The 20,860-nt window shown below is 51.7% G+C and overlaps 1 protein-coding gene across 1 annotated transcript in view; it reads right to left on the reverse strand.

Annotated features, from left to right (window-relative positions):
• Window positions 1-821: 821 nt before the first annotated feature.
• The window catches only part of LOC102833779, a 76,983-nt gene continuing 56,944 nt past the window's right edge, over window positions 822-20,860 (reverse strand). The window contains exons 21-31 of the mRNA XM_006863810.1: window positions 18,481-18,502; window positions 18,146-18,246; window positions 14,400-14,497; window positions 14,099-14,212; window positions 12,036-12,138; window positions 5,240-5,421; window positions 4,620-4,897; window positions 2,878-2,965; window positions 1,374-1,520; window positions 1,004-1,074; window positions 822-921 (exon numbers count right to left, since the gene is read on the reverse strand). Of these exons, the coding sequence (XP_006863872.1) occupies window positions 822-921; window positions 1,004-1,074; window positions 1,374-1,520; window positions 2,878-2,965; window positions 4,620-4,897; window positions 5,240-5,421; window positions 12,036-12,138; window positions 14,099-14,212; window positions 14,400-14,497; window positions 18,146-18,246; window positions 18,481-18,502 (1,304 nt within the window). The remainder of the gene's footprint in view (window positions 922-1,003; window positions 1,075-1,373; window positions 1,521-2,877; window positions 2,966-4,619; window positions 4,898-5,239; window positions 5,422-12,035; window positions 12,139-14,098; window positions 14,213-14,399; window positions 14,498-18,145; window positions 18,247-18,480; window positions 18,503-20,860) is intronic.

Raw genomic sequence — 20,860 nt, forward strand, 5'->3', positions numbered from 1 at the left:
TGACCAATAAAGCCCTATGACTGGTGGTCAGTATCCCCTGAAAGGGGTGGGGAAGCCGTCCACATGGCCCCTGAGCCCTGCTCCCCTCCGGCTCCCTTGTCAGTAAGAAGAGACAATCGGCCTGGGAGCCTCTTCAAAATCAACAGGGATGTGACTTACATACATGGGTTCAGGCTGAGCTTTATTTGAAAGTCGCTTGGAAGCTGATGGCCGCTTTCTTTACTGGGGGGCTTTAAAATGGACCCCCTGGCTGGGCAGGGTCACTGCGTGGGGGCGACATGCCCCAAGACTGCTGGGTGCCCCATTCAGGCTGCTGCCTTCCGGAGGGGCTGCATCCCCTGCCTCCTCAACCCCAGCCCGAGTCTGATACTTCGGGAGGGTTCTGCAATTGGAGTCCTGTGGGCAGCTGGCTCGAGGGTGCAGTGCCAGGGGAGAGGGCACCCCCAGCCAAAGAGAACCTCTGTCATTAAAAAGGCAGGGACGAGTCCCTTCCCGGGCACCATGGCCAAGGTTGATGCCACCCCCCACCCCTGTATGACTTCCGCTCAGGCACCCAGTCTGGGGTCTCTCACTACAAGCTAAAGTTAGCAGCTATGGAACCAAGCTGCGCACACATGTGACTTGGAGCCTGACTCGTGCAAAGAGGTGGAGACACTCCAACCTTGGTCAGCGTTGGAGTTGGGCCCCTGCTGGCACCTGGCACGCTCCCCTCTTAGGGAGCAGGGTCCCCTAGCACCCAAGGGCCCGCAGGCTACCTGCACAGGAAGGGTTTTCCTGGACACACCAGGGCCTTCCACCCACTCACTGTGTGCTAGGCGAGCTCAGTGGGCTCCTCGGGGGGTGCAGGCTGGAGGGGCTGCAGGGCCTGCTTGGTGTCGGGAGTGAGGAGGCCGGTGCATTCCCCTCTGGCTTCGGGCTGCTCTGGGGGCCGGAGCCCTGTGACAAACAGACAAGGTGAGTATGTTGCTGTCTCCCAGCTGTTCCTCTGCAGCAATGGGGGTGCCTCAGGCCACTCAGAGGACAGAGGCCTGGCCCGTCACCCAGCTCGCATGAACTCTGCTCCGAGGTCAACAGCTGGATGGACAGATGGACAGATGGACAGACTGACCCATACCTAGCAGTTCATATTACCTGGACTGTGAGGTGAGACCCCAAATGTACAGAGGAGGACACTCAGCTCAGGGCAGAGACACTGCCAACCTGGGTCCCGCGAGGAACCCCACTGCCCACTCTTGCAGCCCCCAGAGGGCTCAAGCCAACTCCCCTCCATACCCGATAAAGCCCCCATGCCCTCCACCTGCACCCGAGAGACGCCCTTCCCCCCAGTCACAGGTGTCTCTGCACAGAGCAGCCTCACCCAGGTGAGCACTTACCTGGGGTGGTGTGGTCCCGGCCCACAGCTCCCTCTGCAGGCGGGCCGTGCAGTGTCGCATGGAGGCCAGGTCTCGTTGGTGCTGAAGGAGCAGCCGACGCTCCCGGTGTGTTGACAGGTGTAGACTCCGCAGGTACCGGATCTCCCTCTGAACAGCCAGAGAGGACGACCAATCAGTGAGGCCTCAGCCCACGAGGGCCACCCCTGGGGGAGCCCCCCAGCAATCTCAGAGCCCACACCCTGCCCACGGGAGCACTGGAGGAGAGAGGGAGCCTTGTCCCAGGTGCCCTGTTCTTATACCCTCCCCACACAGCCCTCCCTCTCCCAAGTTCCAGAACCATTGCTGCCCGGCCACCACAGGCTGAGGGCCCTGCAGCCTCCTCCACGTTAGCTAACCCCCTGCCATCAAGTGGCTTCCGAATCACAGCCACCCTGCAGGACAGGGTCAAACTGCTCCGTTGGGATTCCGAGGCTGTAAATCTTGATGGGAGCCTATGGAATTCCCCCGTTTCTCCCACTGCCTGGTCCACTGTTCCGTCAGACCGCCTTCCTGTTGTTGCTGATCGGTGTTGTCGAGTCGGTTCTGACTCCCAGAGACTGCCGATAGGGTTTCCGAGGCTGTAATCTTTTCAGAAGCACACTCTCATCTTTGTCTCGTGAATCAACTGCCGGGCTCCAAGCCCAGTGCTTACTGTGGTTCACATTCCAGTGTTTATCCTACAGAGCCACCGCATCCCCTCCTTTGTCCCTTTATAAACTGTCCCCTAAGATTCTCAGGTGTGGCCCTTGGGATAAGCACTGGACAGTTAACCACAAAATTGGCAGTTCAAACCCACCAGCCTCTCCTTAGAAGCCCTGTAAGGGTCACTGTGAGTCAGAAGTAACTCAACAGCACTTAACACCAAGGCTCTCAAGACTCCTGGTGTGGTACTGTAGGATAAGCACTGGGTGGCTAACCACAAGGTTGATGGTTCAAACCCACCAGCTGCTCTTGGGAAACCATTTAAAGGGTCGCTAATCTGGTAGCATACAAATAGGGCTGCGAACCGCAAGGTCAGCAGTTCGAAACTACCAGCTGCTCCGCAGGAGAAAGATGAGGCTTTCTGTTCCTGTAAAGATTTGCAGCCTCGGAAACCCTGTTCAGGGTCGCTATGGGTTGGAACCGACTCGACGGCACTTAACAACAACAACAACATGAGTCAGAACTGATTCGATGGCACTTAACAAGGCTCTCAGTGCACTGCCATAGGCTAGTCTCCTTCTCAGACGAGGATACATTGAGGTTCTGAGAGGCCCGAGGTGACAGTATGAGGGGCCAAGTCTGGCCTGGAGCCAGGACGACACTGGTAAGCTCCCCCAAGGTTCTGGGGTCCCTCTGGGGCTCCGCCACACTCCCAGATCCTTCAGATGATGAGGACTGGAGGTCTTCTATACTCAGTGGGAGGTGGGAATGTCCCTCTCTGCATGGCCCCCCCTGCCCTACGGGGCCCCTGCAGGACCCTCACCTGCTCCCGCTGAAGGTCACCCAGGATCCGCTGCTCCTGTTCCTTCAGAGCAGCCAGAACTGCTGCATCCCTCTTGCCCTCCAGACACCTGGGGCACAGGATGGACAGGTGATGAGAAAGACAAGAGCTGTGTGGGCCTAGGGGTTCTCCTCCCACCAAGCTCGAGCCCAGGGTGGCCCCAGCCCAGCCATCACCAACCCCATAGCACTTTTGGGGACCCACAGGGTTGTTTGTGAGACATTGGGGTGCCCACGTACACAGGCCCCATGTACAAGAAGGATCAGTGCTGCTGGTGAGAATTCCCAAGGGCAGAAACTTCTGGAGGCTTGAATATACATGTAGGGATTGTTTTTGTTGTTATGTGCCGTGGAGTTGGTTCTGACCCATAGTGACCCTGTACAGGGTTTCCAAGGCTGTAAATCTTTACGGGAGCAGAAAGCCTCATCTTTCTCCTGTGGAACTGCTGGTAGTTTTTAAACTGCTGACCTTGCGATTCACAGCCCGATTCGTAACCACTGCGTTACTAGAGTTCCTATGTCTCTTCTGAAATGACCACCCACTAGAGGGCTCATTTGTAACAACACAAGTGGGAACAGAGGGTGACTGCCCAGCTGTGGGCCTGACTTAGGGGATGGGGCATGTGAGCGTTCCTGGGAATGTCTCAGAGATGGCCAGCGCTGTGGGACCAAGCAATTGTTGTTGTTGTTGTTGTTATGTGCCGTGGAGTCGGTTCCGACTCATAGCGACCCTGCACAGGGTTTCCGAGGCTGTTAATCTTTACGGGAGCAGAATGCCTCATCTTTCTCCCGCGGAACCGCTGGTAGTTTCGAACTGCTGACCTTGCGGTTCACAGCCCGATTCGTAACCACTACGCTACCAGAGCTCCAAGCAATAGAAGCCAAAAATCAAAAATTAAGCTCACTGCCATGGTCCATTCTTACAGTGAGGTAGGCGCTGTGGGATAAAGCATTGCACTGAAAGGTCGGTTTCAAACACAAGGTCGGAGGTTCAAGCTCACCAGCCACTCCTTGGAAACCCTATACAGGGTCTCTATGAGTTGGAACCAACTCAATGGCACTTAACAACATACAGGGTTTCAGAGATGAAATCACTACAGGAGCAGCCAGCTTCATTTTCTCCCAAGGAACAACTGGTGGATTGGAACAGCTGGGATTTTGTTGTTGATGTTGATGTTTTGAATGGAAACCCTGTTACAAGACAGCACGGGCTGTGCCTCCAGTGTAGTGTTAATACTAAACACGGTAACTGTGCACCCCGTGGTGGGATAGGGTGAGAGGGATTGTACACAGGCTGGGATGGGTGGTGGGATCGGTTTTAGAAAACAATGTATTGTGAAGGCTAGGAGAGCCGAACCCTGTGTAAGGCAGAAAACTCAGATACAAACACAGCGATGGAAGAGTGGTGATTGCGCCGTCAAAGGCGGAAAACTCCGAGACCCGGAAAAGCAAGGCAGTCCCGTCGAGTTCTAACTCTCATAAGTTTTACTGTCGTATCTAAATTTCTGTAAACACCTATTGCTACATTTTATTCTCCAAAGTTCTTTGAAAGTCAGGGACGGGCCTAGGGGTCCAAAGGCGGGGCTACATCCTTGGTAGTGGGCGGGGATGGGGCGGGGCCGGGGGCGGGACCGAAGCTGGGGGCAGGACCCAAGATGCAGGGTGAGCCAGATGCAGGGAGAAGGCGGGTCCCGGGGCGAGGCGTGCAGGCGCACGGGCGCTCACCCGCGCAGATGCTCCAGCCCGGCCAGCTCAGCAAGCGTCTTCTCCTCAAGTGCCTTTTCACGCAGGCGCAGCAGGGCAGTCTGGTGCTGCGCGCGCAGCTCCTCCTCCCGTAGGCTCTGCTCTAGCATCTGCAGGCTGAAGCCCTGGCGGAAGGGGCGGCTGCTGGTCACCGCCGGGAACCTAGAGGAGAGCCGCCTCCTCCGGGAAGCTCTCCAGTCTGCTGCCCGCTTTTCCACGGGGTACTCCTCCCAACTGAGGGTTGACTTCAGGCTGGGCACCTACTCGTGCGCTCTGGGGAATGGGCACCCTGGGCAGGACCAACCCTGAAGCCCCTTGTTAAAGATAGATACCCATCCTCATCTGTCATCCGGGCTGGGGTCGCAGTCAGTTGGCAGCGTGAGTGCTGCCTGTGGGGGACTCGCGGTGGAGACCCCCCAGGACAGGTTCTAGGAGAGGCCAGGATTCACATGGATGGGAGGATGCGCCCTAATACTGACTACCTCTGCTAATCACCGGACCGTGCTCTAGGGGACCTGTCCCAACCTGATCTCAGGGCTGGACCCTAGGAGACCTCTGTCCAACCTGGTCCCAGGATTGGGCCCTAGGGGACCTGTCCTGACCTGGTCCTGGTGCTGGGCCCCAGGGGACCTCTCCCACAACCTGGACCCCAGGCTGGCCCCAGGGGGTCTCCCCTGTACCTGGTCGGTGACATCTGGCATCCTCCATGAGTCCCAAGGGTCCAGCCTGGCTGGGGGCTGCTGGGAGGGGGCTCTGTTGGGCCCCCCAGCCTCCTGCTCAGGCCCTGAGGAAAGAGAGCAGATAATGGTTGGGGCAGCAGGGGATCTGAGCCACTGCTGTCTAGGGGTTTTGTCTGTGGAACCCCACCACAGGACAGAGTAGAACTGCCCCATGGGGTTGCCAAAGCTGCCATTGTTACAGAGAGAGCCTGGCAGCACAGTGAGCTAATTCTTGGGCTGGTAACAGAAAGGTCTGTGGTTCAAACACACCAGCCACTTCCAGGGAGGAAGATGTGACAGTCTACTTCCTGAGGATTTATGGCCTTGAAAACCCCATGGAGCAGTTCTACTGTGTCCTGTGGATGGTGACGAGTCCGAATCAACTTGAGGAGGTCTTCACAGAAGCAGACTGCCAAATCTTTTTCCATTGGAGCATCTGCTGGGCATGAACCACCGACTGTGCCGTGAGCAGCTGCCGCTGGATGGACCTCCTAAAGACCAGCAAGTCTGGAGTGGTTTAACGCACCCCGCAGCTCCACAGGGAGTCTTTACACCACGTGTAAAGATGGGAGACCAGATGGGAAGTTGAAGGAGCTCGACATGACTTAGCCTGGTGACTTTGCTTCCCCAGAAGGGGACACAAGTCCAGAGACAGAAACTGGCCCTCTCAAGGTTCCCCACCAAGTGGGCAGAAGGTGAGAGCAGGGGGTCAGGCAGAGAGCAGAGGCCATGTTCCTGACTTCAGCCAGCCACTCCATGGTGGGGTAGACATTCGCCAACCAAAATGATTTAGAAAGCCAGAAAACAACAAAAAACATGTGAAAGAATTGTTCTCAGGACACTGGATATTAGGCAACATTGGACACTGACCCTTGAGAAGCAGAAAACAAATGTGATTAGGCCAGCAACTGCTGCAGCTTCCTGCTTTGAGAGAGCTTCAGGCCATGGAACAGAGAGGAGGACCCCTGAGCTAAGGAATCAGAGCCATGAGGCCAGCAAGACCGTGGTGGTTGATGCCCGAGAGGATAGAGCTTCTCAGAGAGAATCCAGAGCTGTGTGGAGTGTCCCTGGAGTATCAGGTTGAAAACACCAAAAAAGTTTAAGGGAACACTCTGGAACTGGAGAAAGAAGGATTAGGAGGCTGGATTTGTGCCTGGAAGACCTCACGATTCATGGGTTGTGGAGTACACAGAAGGGTCTTGCCTCAGTCATGGGGTGTAATTAGCCCCAGACTGAGTGTTACTCTGATCCACCTAAAAAACTATATTAAAAAACAAAACGACCCAGAAAGCACCAGACTGCTTCTGACTAACTGCATCTCAGACCAGAGCTTAATGTTCATAGGCTACAGAAACACCCAGCAAGGTCAAAGTCACAATGTCTGGTATCTAAAGACTACCAACAGTCAAAGAAACAGGTAACAACCCGTAATGAAGAGAATAATCTACCTCACGGGAACCAGAATTGACACACATGTTAGAATTAGCAGGGAAGGATATTAACACAGGTTTTACAACTCTACTATATGTGTTTAAAAAATTAACTATATGTTAATTTTTATGTTATTATATGTTAAAAATGTTAAAATTTATATGTAAAATATGTAAAAATGTTAAAAATTATATGTAAAATATGTTAAAAATAATGTTAAGATGCTTGGCTGTTTTTTGAATCTTGGTTTTCCTATCATACCATTATAACATAGACACTTGAGGGGGAGAGAAAGGAATAGCCAGAAATATCACCAGAGAAAGCTTGTAAATCCGTCTTCTGCCTATAACTGATTGGAATACCTAAAATGGGGTTACAACGTGCCCAGTGAAGGAGGCTTCCTGCAGAGCCTCTGCATTACATAAGACCATAGGTGGAATCCTGAACCGCATCCAGAATCTTCAGAGGTGGGAAATTTCCACTTGAAAGGACAAGCAGACCAGCCTGGAGCGGCTAGAAGAACAGAAGATACTTGTTGTAAGAAAGACCGCCAGGAAAAATACAAAACAATATAGGCAAACTGACTGATTACTACAAGAATAAGCAAGTTGTTCGTCACCGATAAGGTGAAGCGAGGGAAAAACAGCAATGAAGCTGCGAGGTAAGCCCTACAACGTTCAATAGACTCCTGTGAACCCGGGTGGAGACCTGGTTGGCCAGCAGTGTGGCAAGACCTGGGGACTTTGGGCCCAGAGTCAGTGACACAGCCACAGAGGACTAGAGTGGAGAGTGAAGCATCCAGCTGATAAGAAGAGAGGGCATATGCACAAGAACACCCACACTTGCAGATAATACCCCACTTATCCTGGCTTCAATGACTGGATGATCAGAGCTCAACTAGAAGAAGAAAGAAGAGGGGAAAAAAGAGTAATCTGATACAATTTGATGAGCTTGACCTACACCTATGGATGCAGTAGCTCTTTACAGCAAGGATCATTCCCACCCCCTCCATACACAGAGGATGTGGAGGAAGGTAGAATCTCCACTGAGAAGTATACAATCTATCTAGGCAGGGCTGATGTAATGAAATGCGGATGGGTCTCTTGTGTTAACAATAGTGAATAATTGTTATCAGGACTGCTTATGAGGGTTGGAAATGTAAAGGTAGATGTTCTGTAGCAAGGAGGGGAGTGAATAACTTTTCAGTCTAGGACCAGAGGTCCCTGGGACCATCAAGGAAGAAGAGCGAAGAGCGGGACCCTACCCAGAGAAGCAGTGACGCCAGAGATGGAGGCAGAGATGATAACATGGAGAGATGGAGCAGCTGGGGACTTTAGACACAGAGAGGGAGAGGGGCTGTATGCTGACGACCAGGAGGCAGGCTTGCAGGGTATACCCTTTGGTTGGTTGATGGTGCATGGAAGGGATTGTAACCATGGCAATGAAACGATATACGATAGGATGAATGTAAAACTAATGCTCTCCCATGTACACTATCACATACTTCACAATATAACATTTTTAAAAAGTTAACTAGAAACATGAGAGATAAATGGCAAGAGTGTCGGCACGATGTAGAAAATGTAACTGGTGTCGCTGATGCATACGTCTGGAGACTCACTGAAGCAGATTTGCTGTGCATCTTTTCACTAAAAACAAAATATACATATAAACAACCAAATGCGACTTCTAGAAATGAAAACAAAAGCATCAGAGATGAAAAAATACATTGGATAGGGTTAATGGTAGGTTAGACACTGTAGAAGAAAAGATGTATGGATTTGAAGAATGGGGATTGATTAATATCCCCATTGATTAATGGGGATATCCCAAAGGAAACACCGTAAACAAACAAAAAGAATCAAAATCAATAAAAAAGGTTCCGTGAGCTCAAACCCTTATGTGGCCCCAAACAAGTGGAGAGCACATAGATCAGAAAGTGTTTGAAGAAAAAATGGTTGGAAATCCCCCAAATTTGTAGAAAATGATAAACCCACAGCTCTAACAAACTCAACAGGCCCAGGGACAAGAAACATGAAAACAATGACACCAAAATTCATCATTGTTAAACTGCTCAGAACCAGCAATAAAGAACTAATGTAAAAAAAACACACACATCAAAACAGCCATAGGAAAACAGATACATACAGAGGACTGAGAATAAAACTGTCAGCAGATTATTCCTCAGGAACAATGGGAGCCAGAAAGTAGTGAAGCCACATCTTCAAAGTACAAGAGGGTAAATGTCAACCTAAAATTCTATACCCAACAACTATCTTTCAAAAGTAAAGAGGAGCTGAAGATGGTCTGAGGCAGACAAAAGCTAAAATAATTCATCACCAGAAATGTTAAAGGAAGCCCGCCAAGCAGAAGGTAACCATACCAGATGGAAACCTAGATCTACACAAAGAAATGAAGACGATTGTTGTTGTGAAGTGCCATCGAGTCGTTTCTGACCCATAGCGACCCTGTATAGGGTTTCTAAGAAGCAACTGGTGAGCTTGAACCACCAACCTTGCAGTTCAAACGACTTTGCAATCTGACGCATTAGTCCACAGCGCCACACCAGGACAGGTGTAAATACATGGTGGTGTTTTCTTATTATTATTTTGAACTTTCTAAAGAACCACTGTGTATGTAAGTACTAGCAATGGGCTGTAGAGTTTATAGAATATGTAGACGTAAAGTGCAGGGCAACACTAGACTAAAGGCCAGGAAGAGAGAGTGGACGAATGATAAGGGCCTTTCTAATACTTACCGCCATCAAGTCGATTCCAACTCGTGGCGACCCTGCATAGTTTCCGAGGCGGTCAATTTCACAGGAGCAGAAAGCCTCGTCTTTCTTCCATAGAGTGGTTGGTGGGTTTGAACTGCTGACCTTCTGGTTAGCAAGCAGTCCAGTGCTTGTCCTAGAACACCTCTAGGGCTCTTTCTTCAATGACAGGTAAAACAGTTGAATGTCACTTGAAGGCAGGTTCTGATAAGTTAATGCCTACACTACACTGTAAATTAGCACTGTGCCATGAATGGAATTGTGTCAGCTTGGCTGGGTCCTGAGTACCCTCCACTTTGTGATCTGATGGACTGGTCCCATGTGTTGAAAATGCTCATCTCTAGGATGTTCATGGAGTCCTGTTGGGGTGCTGTCAGACAAGCACCGGACTGCTAACTGCACGGTTCAAACCCACCAGCCACTCCTCAGAAACCCTATACAGGGTCGTTTAACAAGGCAGTAACAGTGATGTGACTGAGGCTGGATGTGATCTACAGGGTTAGGTGGTATCTCCAGCCAATCTGCTTTGAGATATCTGAGAGATTAAACAAGTGAGCAGAGGGAAGAGCGAGCTCGGACCACCAAGAAAGACGAGTCGGAAGTAGAGTGTGTCCTTTGAACCCAGGGTCCCTGTGCTGAGAAGCTCCTAGACCCAGGGAAAGATTGATACCAAGACACACAGAGCTTTTCCAGGTGGTTCAAACTCATGAGCCACTCTTCAGAAACTCTATACAGGGGTCTCAAGGAGTTGGGACCAACTCCACAGCACTTCACAACAACAACAAATATGCTAAGGAAGTTCTGATGTGGTTCTGTAGGATAAGTACTGGACTGTTAACCCCAGGGTAGGTGATTCAAACCCACCAGTCACTCCTCGGAAACCCTTTACAGGGTCGCTATGAGTCGGAATCGATTCAACAGCACTTAACAACGTCAACAATACACTGTAAACCCTAAAGCAGTCACTGAAACAAGGAAGCAAAGAGTTACAGCTTGTAAGCCAACAAAGGAGATGAAATTGACTCGTAACTAAGCTTGGCAGAGAAAAAAGAGCGGGAGGAGATCAAAGAACAGATGGGACGAATCACAAATTATAGATTCCAACCTGTCCACACTGAGGCTTGTGTCAAATACGGAGTGTGTGATCAGCAATTCAAAGACAGGTATGACCACACTGGGAAAACAGAGACCCTACACACAACGCAACTATATGCTGCCTACAAGAAACACCTTAAATACAGACACAAATGAATGAAGAGTTAAGGGCTGGAAACAGTATCCCATGCTAACAGTAACCCCACTATCCATGGGTTGATTCCCACTCATAGCCACCCTATAGTGCAGAGCAGAACCGTCACATAGGGTTTCCAAGACTGTGACTCTTTATGGGAGCAGACAGCATCATCTTCCTCCCATGGAGCAGCTGGTGGGTTCAAACTGCGAAGCTCGCAGTGCAATGCTTAACCCACGGTGCCACCAAGGTACCTATGCTAACGCTAGTTAAAGTTGGAGCGGTTGTATCCATATCAGACCAAATAGATTTCATAGCAAAGCAAATCACCAAGGACAATTAGTGTCATCAAGAGCCCACCAAGCTTAAAGCAAAGCACAATGAACCGAACTGGGAGGACTAGACACCAGGATGTTTCTATACCCGTCTCTCAGTCGCAGACAGATGAGTAGCCAGAAACCCCTCGAGAGCAGAGGAGACTGGCATTCCGTCAACCACCTTGTTCTGACTGGCACGGGGGATGAGGAGCAGTCTCACAACTGTAACAGGAGAGACGCTGGATGCTGGAGGACAAAATGCTATCTCAGTGCTCCCCAACCACGAAGCAGACGAGAACGCAGGAGCAGAGCAGTGTCCAACTTGAATGTCCCCACATGTACCCTGAGTGGCCAGCTCAGCCATGAGTTGGAAGGCCTGCAGTCTCAGACCCTTACTCCCAGCACATGTCAACGTGTGTAGAGTCGGGGAGAATCCCTATTCCCTCAGAGCCAGTGTGGTTGAGGTCAGGGCTTCAGGAGAAGGGCAGTGGCCACCCTGGGGGTCAGCTGGAAACCTGAGGAGCTAGGCTGGGACTGACACACAGATGTGCCCACCAGCTAGAGATGCCGGGATCACCAGGCACTGTGAGGACATTAAGGTGCCACTGAGCTAAGAGTCTCATCTAAAGCTTTCCTGCGGCACTGCAGACTCCCTTTCCAGGTTCCTGAGGGTGGAGGGGGCAGTTGTTTGTCAACTTGCTCCACATCCTAACCTCCCAGGCTCAGTGGTCTGAGGTCACCTGCAGGCCCAAGAGGCTCGGTTGCCCAGGGTATGATGGCATGGTCTGCCATCAGACAGACAGGTGCAAATCCCAGCTACATCCTTCCCAGGTGACACTGGGCAAGTTACCCCAGCAGGCTCCCGCCCACCGCCATCTACAGGGTTGATGACGCCATCTACATGGTGGGCGTCTCAGGGACTCTCACCTGCAGAAGCCCACTGCAGTTCTGGGTCCACATGGACTGGTGGCTGCTCCAGCTCCGAGGCTGTTTTTGGCCTACCCTGGGTGGAATGTGTCTCTGCCAGGTGCTGTGGGGACAAGCAGGTGACAGGTGGTAGGGAGGGTGGCACAAGGCATTCACCACCAGTGGGCACTCACCACCAGTGGGCATCAGGCCAGGTGTGTGGCCATCAGGGAGGAGCACAGCCCAGGCATGACTTCAGTACCTTCCTCCCTTCCAGAGAGGGCTGGGCAGGGCAGAGAGGCAGATGGATGTCTTGGCCACAGGGCAGGGCAGAGGGGCAGATGGACACATTGGCCACAGGGCAGGGCAGAGGGGCAGATGGACACATTGTCCCCAGGGCAGGGCAGAGGGGTAGATGGACACACTGGCCACATGGCAGGGACAGGGCTGATGGGCAGGAAGAGTCCAGGCATGGGGAAGCGAAACCTGCTGGCTGTAATCCCTGTGGTGTATGTTGGGATGAGAGGGTGAAGGACCACTGAACTCCAGAGTGGGGGCACATGTATCTGTGTCATTGAGGATGTGCACACACACAACCACACACACAACATGCATGTGAGCAAACACACAGGCATGCACAGTGCACACACATGGAAAACACACACAACACGTACACATGCATGCATGAACACATGCACTCAGCAATATACATTCAGACATAACATATATACACACATGAACACACACAGTATATACATGCACACACAACGTATACACATGCATGCATGCACATGCACACAAGTGAGCACACACACAGCACACATGCATGCACACAAATGAGCATGTCTGTTAATGCACATATGCACATGTGTGTGCACCTGTCACATACATTGTGGGGGGACACCCAGCCACACGTGTGAGCTTGCTTACACACATGCACACACACACGCACATATCCACAAGTGTGCACTCACATGTATGCACACACAAGGGAGCACACACACAATATATATATGCATAAATAAGTGCACACATGCATGGGAGCAAGCACATGTATGGACACACATGCTTGTGCATGCACAGGTGCACATATGCACATATATGTGCACACGAGTGATCATACACATGCACACACAGCATATATGCACACAAGCGTACACATGTAGGAACACACATACATACACACACGATCACACACATGTGTACATGAGCAAGAACACACACATGCACACAGCATGTATGCACACCAAGTGCACACATGCACACATGCATGGGAGTGAGCACATGCATGGACCCATTATGTGCATGCACACACATATGCATATGTGCATATGAGCAGACACACAAAGCATGCATGCATACACAGTGCACAAGTGCATGCAAGCACACATGATTATACATGCACACGTGTACTCGTGCATCTGAGAAACCACACACATGTGCACACAGCACATGCACATACATTGTACAAATACACAGACACATCCTCTCTCCTGAGAATACTTCCCCAGAATGGGCTGTGATGGCGGTATCACACCAACAATCCCCAGACCATGGGCACAAGAAGATTCCTCATGCCCAACCAGACCCAGGCCTTGGTCTGCCCACCACAGGCGTCTCCGCCACCGGCCTGTGCACCATTTTTCCTCCACCCACCAGGGGCTGCCCGTAGGATGGGTGGACTGCACTGATGTGGGGTGGCAGAGTTGGGTTCGGAACCTGAGGTCCCCTTCCCTTAATGGGCGTGTGCTCGGGGGTGACCGAGTCCAATCCCGCAGGCAGCCTCATTCAGGTGCCCGTGGAATCTGTAACAGGGACCCACCTGTCCCTGCTGGTACCCCACCTGTGCAGATGCCCCCAAATAGCCCCTCGGAAGCCTATGGTGTTGGCGGAGCAGCAGCTAAGCCTGTTGCTTGCCGGCGAAGGCCTGGTCACTTCCTGGGTCCTGTGGGGACCATGTTCCCTCCCAGCACTTGACCAAACCTCTTGCAGGGGCAGCCCATTAGGTGGGAGCGGCCCCGTTGGAGGGCCACAGTGGCAACTGCAGGGAAGGGAGGCCGTGGGGCTTGGGGGATGCCACTGACCTGGAGTTGGGGCCGGAGGAATAGTCCGTCCAGGGCCGTCTGTGTCTCAATGACCTCGCGCTCCACCCGTTGTCGCAGAAGGGTCAGTTCCCAGGCCTGCTTCCACTGGTCCAGCTGTGGGGAACCTGGCCTTAGGGTCCTGGCAGGCCATCCTGCCACCCTCAGTCGGAGAGGGCTGACAGGCCCCCCAGAAGCAGGCTCCTTCAATTGTCCCCTTATTCTTCCTGCCCAGCTCATTCCCAAGCACAAAAGGCCTAAGGGGGCATGGCTTTCCTGGGCTGGACATATGGGCTGGACCTACCTTCAGTGACTCCAGAAAGCTCCAGGACTTCTGCCGGATGTTGGCAAGGAGGCCATTCTGCAAGTTCCCCAGAAGTGGCCCATCGGGCTGCTGTCCACCTGCAGAGCCACAGAGATGGGGCAGCTGAGTGGACAAAGGGCCTTTCGCTGTGTCCTCAGGATTCATAGAATGTTGGAGGAGACCAGGAGTCAATGCTTGCTCAGACCCAAAAGGAAACTGATGTACAGAGGTGGGTCCGGCAGCCTGGTAGGGGGGTTGTCATTGCACCAAGAAAAGACCCTTCCCCACATGTCCCAGGGTAGCAGGAAGGGACAAGTGTTCCTCTCCTGTCCAGCTCAGAGGCGCCCCCTACTCCCTGGCCTGGCTTCTCCTGGAGTCGTCAGAGGCCCCTCATGGCTTTGCCAACAGACAAGCAGCTTCTAGTACTGCTCTGTGCACGTTAGCTGTTGTTGGGTGCTGATGAGCGAGTGCGGACTCACAGTCCACCCTGGAACAACAGTTGGGGCCCAAGCCATCCCCACAACTCTTGCTAGGTTTGACCCCATTGCAGCAACCACTGTGTGAGTCCATCTCATTGAGGGTCTTCCTCTTTCCCTTGACCCTCTATCTTACTAAGCGTGATGTCCTTCTCCAGAGACTGGTTCCTTCTGAGAACATGTACAAAGTATGTGAAATGAAGTCTCAGGGTCCTTCATGCTAAGGGGTAATGTCTGTCTACTTCTTCCAAATGCATGATGGATTCAATATTCTTCCCCAACACCTGGATTTGAAAGCAGCAAATCCTTCAGTCTTCCTTATTTGTTGTCCAGCGTTTACACATTTATATTGTTAGTGTAAAAGTGCTGTTGAGTTGGTCCCAAATCATAGGGACCCTCTGCAGCACAGAGCAAAACCCTGCCTGGTCCTGCCCCATGCTCACAATTGTCCTGTGAGGCCACTGATGCTGATGTTTCAATTCCTTCTGCTGGGGACCTTCCTCTCCTTCACCGACCTCCCACTTTTCCAAGCACATATACGAGGTGATTGAAAAACCACGGCTTGAGTCAGGCTCACTTTCATCCTCAAAGCAACACCTTTGATCACTTTTAAAAGGTCTTTTGCAGCAGATTTGCCCGATGCTGTCGGCTGATTCCAAGGCGATTGGTTCTGGAGCCAAGCAAGTCTTTAACAACTTCAATCTTTGCTCCATTTCCTGTGATGCTGTTTATTGGTCCAGTTGTGAAGATGTGGCTTTCTTGATGTTGAGGTGTAATCCATAATGAAAGTTGTAGTCTTTGATCTTCATCAGAAGGATTTCAAGTCCTCTTCAGTTTTCAGCAAGGTTGTGTTATCCTATGTGTATCACAGGTCATTAATGAGTCTTCCTCCGGTCCTCATTCTTCAGTCTTCTTCATTTAGTCTGACTTCTCGGATGTTTTGCTCACCATACAGGTTGAATAAGTATGGTGCAAGAATGCAGCCACACTTATGCCTGGGTCCACCCTCAACACTCATGGAAGCAGCAGTCAAGAAATCAAACAACGTACTGCATCAGGCTGATCTGCTGGACAAGACCTCTTTAAAGTACTCAAGAGCAAAGATGTCAGTTTGAGGATGAAGCTGTGCCTGACCCAAGTCATGGTGTTTTCAATAGCTTCATTGCATGTAAAAGTTGGACAATGAATAAGGAAGACTGCAGAAGAATTGATGCATTTTGGTTGTGCTGTTGAAGGAGAATATTAAAAGTACCATGGGCTGCCAAAAGAACAAACAAATCTGTGTTGGAAGAAGTACAGCCAAAATGCTCCTCAGAAGCCAGGATGGCCAGACTTCGTCTCTCATACTTCAGACATATTGTCAGGAGGGAACAGTCCCTGGAGAAGAATATTATACTTAATAAAGTGGAGGGTCCGTGAAAAAGAGGAAGACCCCCCAGTGAGATGGATTGGCACAATGGCAGCAGCAATGAGCTCATGTGTAACAATGATTGTGAAGTTGGTGAAACACCAGGAAGCGTTTACTTCTGTTGTGCACAGGGTTGTTGTGGGTTGGAACCAACTTAATGACGCCTAACAACAACAAAGGAGCTCTGGTAGCGTAGTGGCTACGAATCGGGCTGCGAACCTTAAGGTCAGCGGTTCAAAACTACCAGCCGCTCGGCGGGAGAAAGATGAGGCTTTCTACTCCCGTAAAGATTTACACCCTCGGAAATCCTGTACAGGGTAGCTATGAGTCGGAACTGACTCGACGGCACTTAACAACAACAACAACAACAACAAAGGACACAGTCCTGATTCACACCTTTCTTGATTTTGGTGTTGTTGTTGTTAAGTGCCGTGGAGTCGATTCCGACCCTTAGCAACCCTGTATAGGGTTTCCAAGGAGCAGATGGTGAGCTTGAACCACCGACCTTGCAGTTCAAATGGCTTTGCAGTCCGGCATTCAGTGTTCCCTTGTTCTGTTCTAACAACTGCTTCTTGGTCTATGTACAGGTTCTTCATGAGCACAATTACGTGTTCTGGAATTCCCATTCTTCACAATGTTGTCCATAGGTTGTATGATCCACACAGTTGAATGCCTTTGCAGAGTCAATCAAGCACAAGTAAACATCTTTCTGGTATTCTCTCGCTATTAGTCAGAACCGGTGTGACGTCACCAATGATCTCACCAGTTCCACATCCTCCTTCTGAATCTGGTTTGGCTTTCACAGGTGAGTGTTTCGGAACTCTGGACTTAGCTGTGGCTCAGGAGGGAACCCGCTGTCCCTGCATTGGGTGTGGTTCAGAGACTGTCAGAGCTGCCCTGAGAGGTAGTGAGGAGACCAAGAATGCAGCCCCTCACCCTCCAATGTGTCTGCCTTCAGGGTGTCATCTCAGATATGGGTCTTGGGTGGGGGAGCTTAGAACTGCGCTACCCAACACGGCAGACACCCAGGCTGTTAGTGCTCAAACTGAAATGAAATGTACAATTCTCCTCGTTAATCACACCGGCCACACTTTTAGGATTCAGTAGCCACATACAACTGGTTGGCACCACACAGGGCAGTCAAATCTAGAACATTCCATCATCCCAGAAATTTCGGTTGGATACTAGCGCTGGCCTAAATGTTTACATCTAGAAGCTCCTACTGGACAGTGCTGATCTCAGTGTTTGTGTCCAGGAGGCTCTGTAGGACAACACAGCATCTCGCAGTAAAGACTGGAGTGGGGCTTGAAGCTGGGTTTGGTCCCAGTTCTGTCGGGTCCTGGCTGGTGATGATGGAGCCTCCCTGAGTACAGCATGCCCAGGGCAGGGCAGTGTGTGACCACACACGCCCACCCACCCACTCATTCAATCATCTACTCAATCACCCACCCACTAATCCACTCACTCATTCATTCACCCATTCATTCAATCATCCACCCACTCATTCATTCAGTCAGTCATTCATTCAATAAACACCCACTCAATCACCTACTCATTCAATCCCCCACTCACTCATTCAATCCCCTACCCACCCATTTAATCACCCACCCACTCATTCATTCAATTACCCACCCACACATTCATTCAATCACCCATTCATCCACTCACTCATTCACTCACTCACCCACTCACTCCTTCATTCATTCACCCACCCTTGCAGTCATTCATTCACCCACCACCTATTCACCCAGTCACTCACTCACTGATATCCATTCATTCATTCACTCACACACTCATTCATTCATGCACTCATTCACTTACTCACAATTTCAACAAGCATTCACCAGGCACCCTGTGCCTACCTATCAGGTACTCTTCCAGGTCTCTCCCCTCAGGGTCCTCACGGTCTGGGGGACACAGATGTCTGGACACAAGCTCTAAGTCCATGCTAGCAAAGCAGCGACTATGGGGGAGCAGCAGGCACCCTGAGCTCATGCTGGGTCTCTCTCTCATAAGACCCGCTCCCATCACCCTAGGGAGCAGCAGGAATGGTGAAGACCCTGCTGGGAAATTTCAGTCGGTATATCTTGGGCCTCGTGCACAGAAGGGTTAGCCCTGCCTAGTGAAAAGTGGACATCAGATGAGTCGGCCTTCCCGAGGACTGGGAATGTGGGGTTAGCCCTCTCCACCTGCCCACCAAGGCTCGGTGAGTTCTGAAGCTGCAATGCCAGGGAGAGGGGCAGGCTATTCTGAAAGGCCCAAGTGTAGTCCCCGGGGCCTGGCCCTCAGGACTAGCAGCCCAGACCAGACTACAGAGGTCCCAGAGGGACTCCTTGCTGGAGTGGACAGACAAGAGGAAGGGATTGGCTGAGTGGGCTGCTCTGCTCTGTCTCCTCTGGATGTGGCTGAGGGGGTGTGGGTGGGACCCAAAGGCCTGGTGGGCTCCCTTCAGCCAGGCTCCTTCATCAGTCCTTGCCCAGGGGCAGTGTCCCTTCCTCTTGCCCAAAGTGGCATCCATGGAGGTGGGGGCATCTTGGCTGCTGGCACCATGGACGTCAGTTCCCTCATCTGCCCTCAGGTGGTGGCACACGGCATGGCTCTGTGACGTCAAGTCTCAGATGAGTCAGCAAAGAAGCTGGGTCTTCCGGAGCCACACTGTTACCACGGCTATCACGCTTGACCTCTGACCTCCTGCCACCACAAGATGTTAGGGGAGACATCGGAACTACCTCCCGTGGGCCCCCATGGAGCCATGATGGCTTCAGAGGAACATGTGATGGGGCTGGGACGGGGGGGGTGGCGGGGAAAGGGGGCTCACAAACCCCATAGCCATCCCCAAAGCAAATGGAGCAGGGTCAGTCTGGTGGCCACTCACTACCTGCCTCGTCTTCCTCCCCATGTCTGCCATTGAAAGGTGGCGCCTGGGGTTTGAGGGAGCCGGGCCTCCTCCAAGCAAGCACCCACAAGCTGTATTCTGCCTTCGCTGCAAGACCTGAGGTGGACGACCACCCGGGAGAGAAGGGTCAGTCCCGCTGCCTGTCCCCGTGGTGCCAACCACCCAGAGGGCAGGGCCAGAGACTGCCCTGATCTCACCGTCATAGCTCTGGACTGGTGTCCTGTCCCCTCCTGCTGAGCCAGCTGTTGAGGACTGCACTGTATCCCCCAGATTCCTGTCTTTGGGGACAGGGTCTCCGCAGATGTCATTGGTAGCTGTTGAGCAGGTTTCTGTACACTCAGGGGAGAACTACTCCGTGGGGGCCCGAGGCTGTGACTTCTCCGAAGCAGCAATCCAAGCCAGTCTTCCGAGGCACCTCTGCTTTTGGCTGGTCATCAAGTGTTTGACAGGTAATCACTGCATTGGCGGTCACACAGAGGGGTCACACAGAGGGGCACAGAGGAGCCCATGGGAGGACGTAGCAGAGAGGAGATGGATTGGCCATGAGCCAAGGACACCTGGAACTTCCAGGAGCTGGAAGAGGCCAGGAAGGGTCCTCTCCCAGAACTTCCGGGGCGCATGAAGTCCTGCCCCCAGATGGAGAGAGGGTACCTGTGGTTTTGTTGTAATTCACAGATACTGCTGCGTTTTTCATAAATGGCAGGTTTGTGGTGACCCTGCGTGGAGCAAGCCAGATGGTGCCTCTTTTCTAACAGCACGTGTTCACTTCACGCCCGTGTCCCAGCTGGTCCTCCTCACGTGTCTCCATGTTTCCCCATCACTCCTTTGTCCCAGCTGGTCCTCCTCATGTGGCTCCATGTTTTTTCATCATGTCTGTGTGTCCCAGTTGGTTCTCCTCACATATCTCCATGTTTTTCATCACACCCATGTCTGAGCTGGTCCTCGTCATGTGTCTCCATGTTTTCCCATCATGTCTGTATCCCAGCTGGTCCTCGTCACGTGTCTCCATGTTTTCTCATCATGCCTGTGTGTCCCAGCTGGTCCTTCTCACGGGTCTCCATGTTTTCCCGTGACTCCTGTGTCCCAGCTGGTCCTCCTCAGGTGTCTCCATGTTTCCCCATCATGCCTGTATCCCAGCTGGTCCTCCTTATGTGTCTCCATGTTTTCCCATCATGTCTGTGTGTCTCACCTGGTCCTCCTCACATATCCCCATGTTTTTCATCATGCCCGTGTCCCAGCTGGTCCTCCTCATGTGTCTCCATGTTTTCCTATCATGTCTGTGTGTCTCACCTGGTCCTCCTCACATATCCCCATGTTTTTTTTATCACGCCCGTGTCCCAGCTGGTCCTCCTCATGTGTCTCCATGTTTTTCATCATGCTGTTGCTCTCCATAGACAACAGTCTGGTGTCAACAACTTTTCTGACAAGAAATGCATTTGACAAACTACTTCCAGATTGACTGCCCTGAACATGGATAACACTGAGACCAACCGGATCTCCATTTAGGACCAGGAACGCTGCTGTCACAACCCCTCCACAACCACCTCATGAACTCCTTGAATTGCAGGAGCCCCCAGAGATTTCTCCCCTTCAGGTCTAACAACTAAGCTGTATGCTATTACAAATATGACAACCCCACAATGCCCCAGAGATAACAGACCATTTTAGCTCACATGAAGAA

The sequence above is a fragment of the Chrysochloris asiatica genome, unplaced genomic scaffold (assembly GCF_000296735.1).
Source record: "Chrysochloris asiatica unplaced genomic scaffold, ChrAsi1.0 scaffold00056, whole genome shotgun sequence".
NCBI lineage: Eukaryota > Metazoa > Chordata > Mammalia > Afrosoricida > Chrysochloridae > Chrysochloris > Chrysochloris asiatica.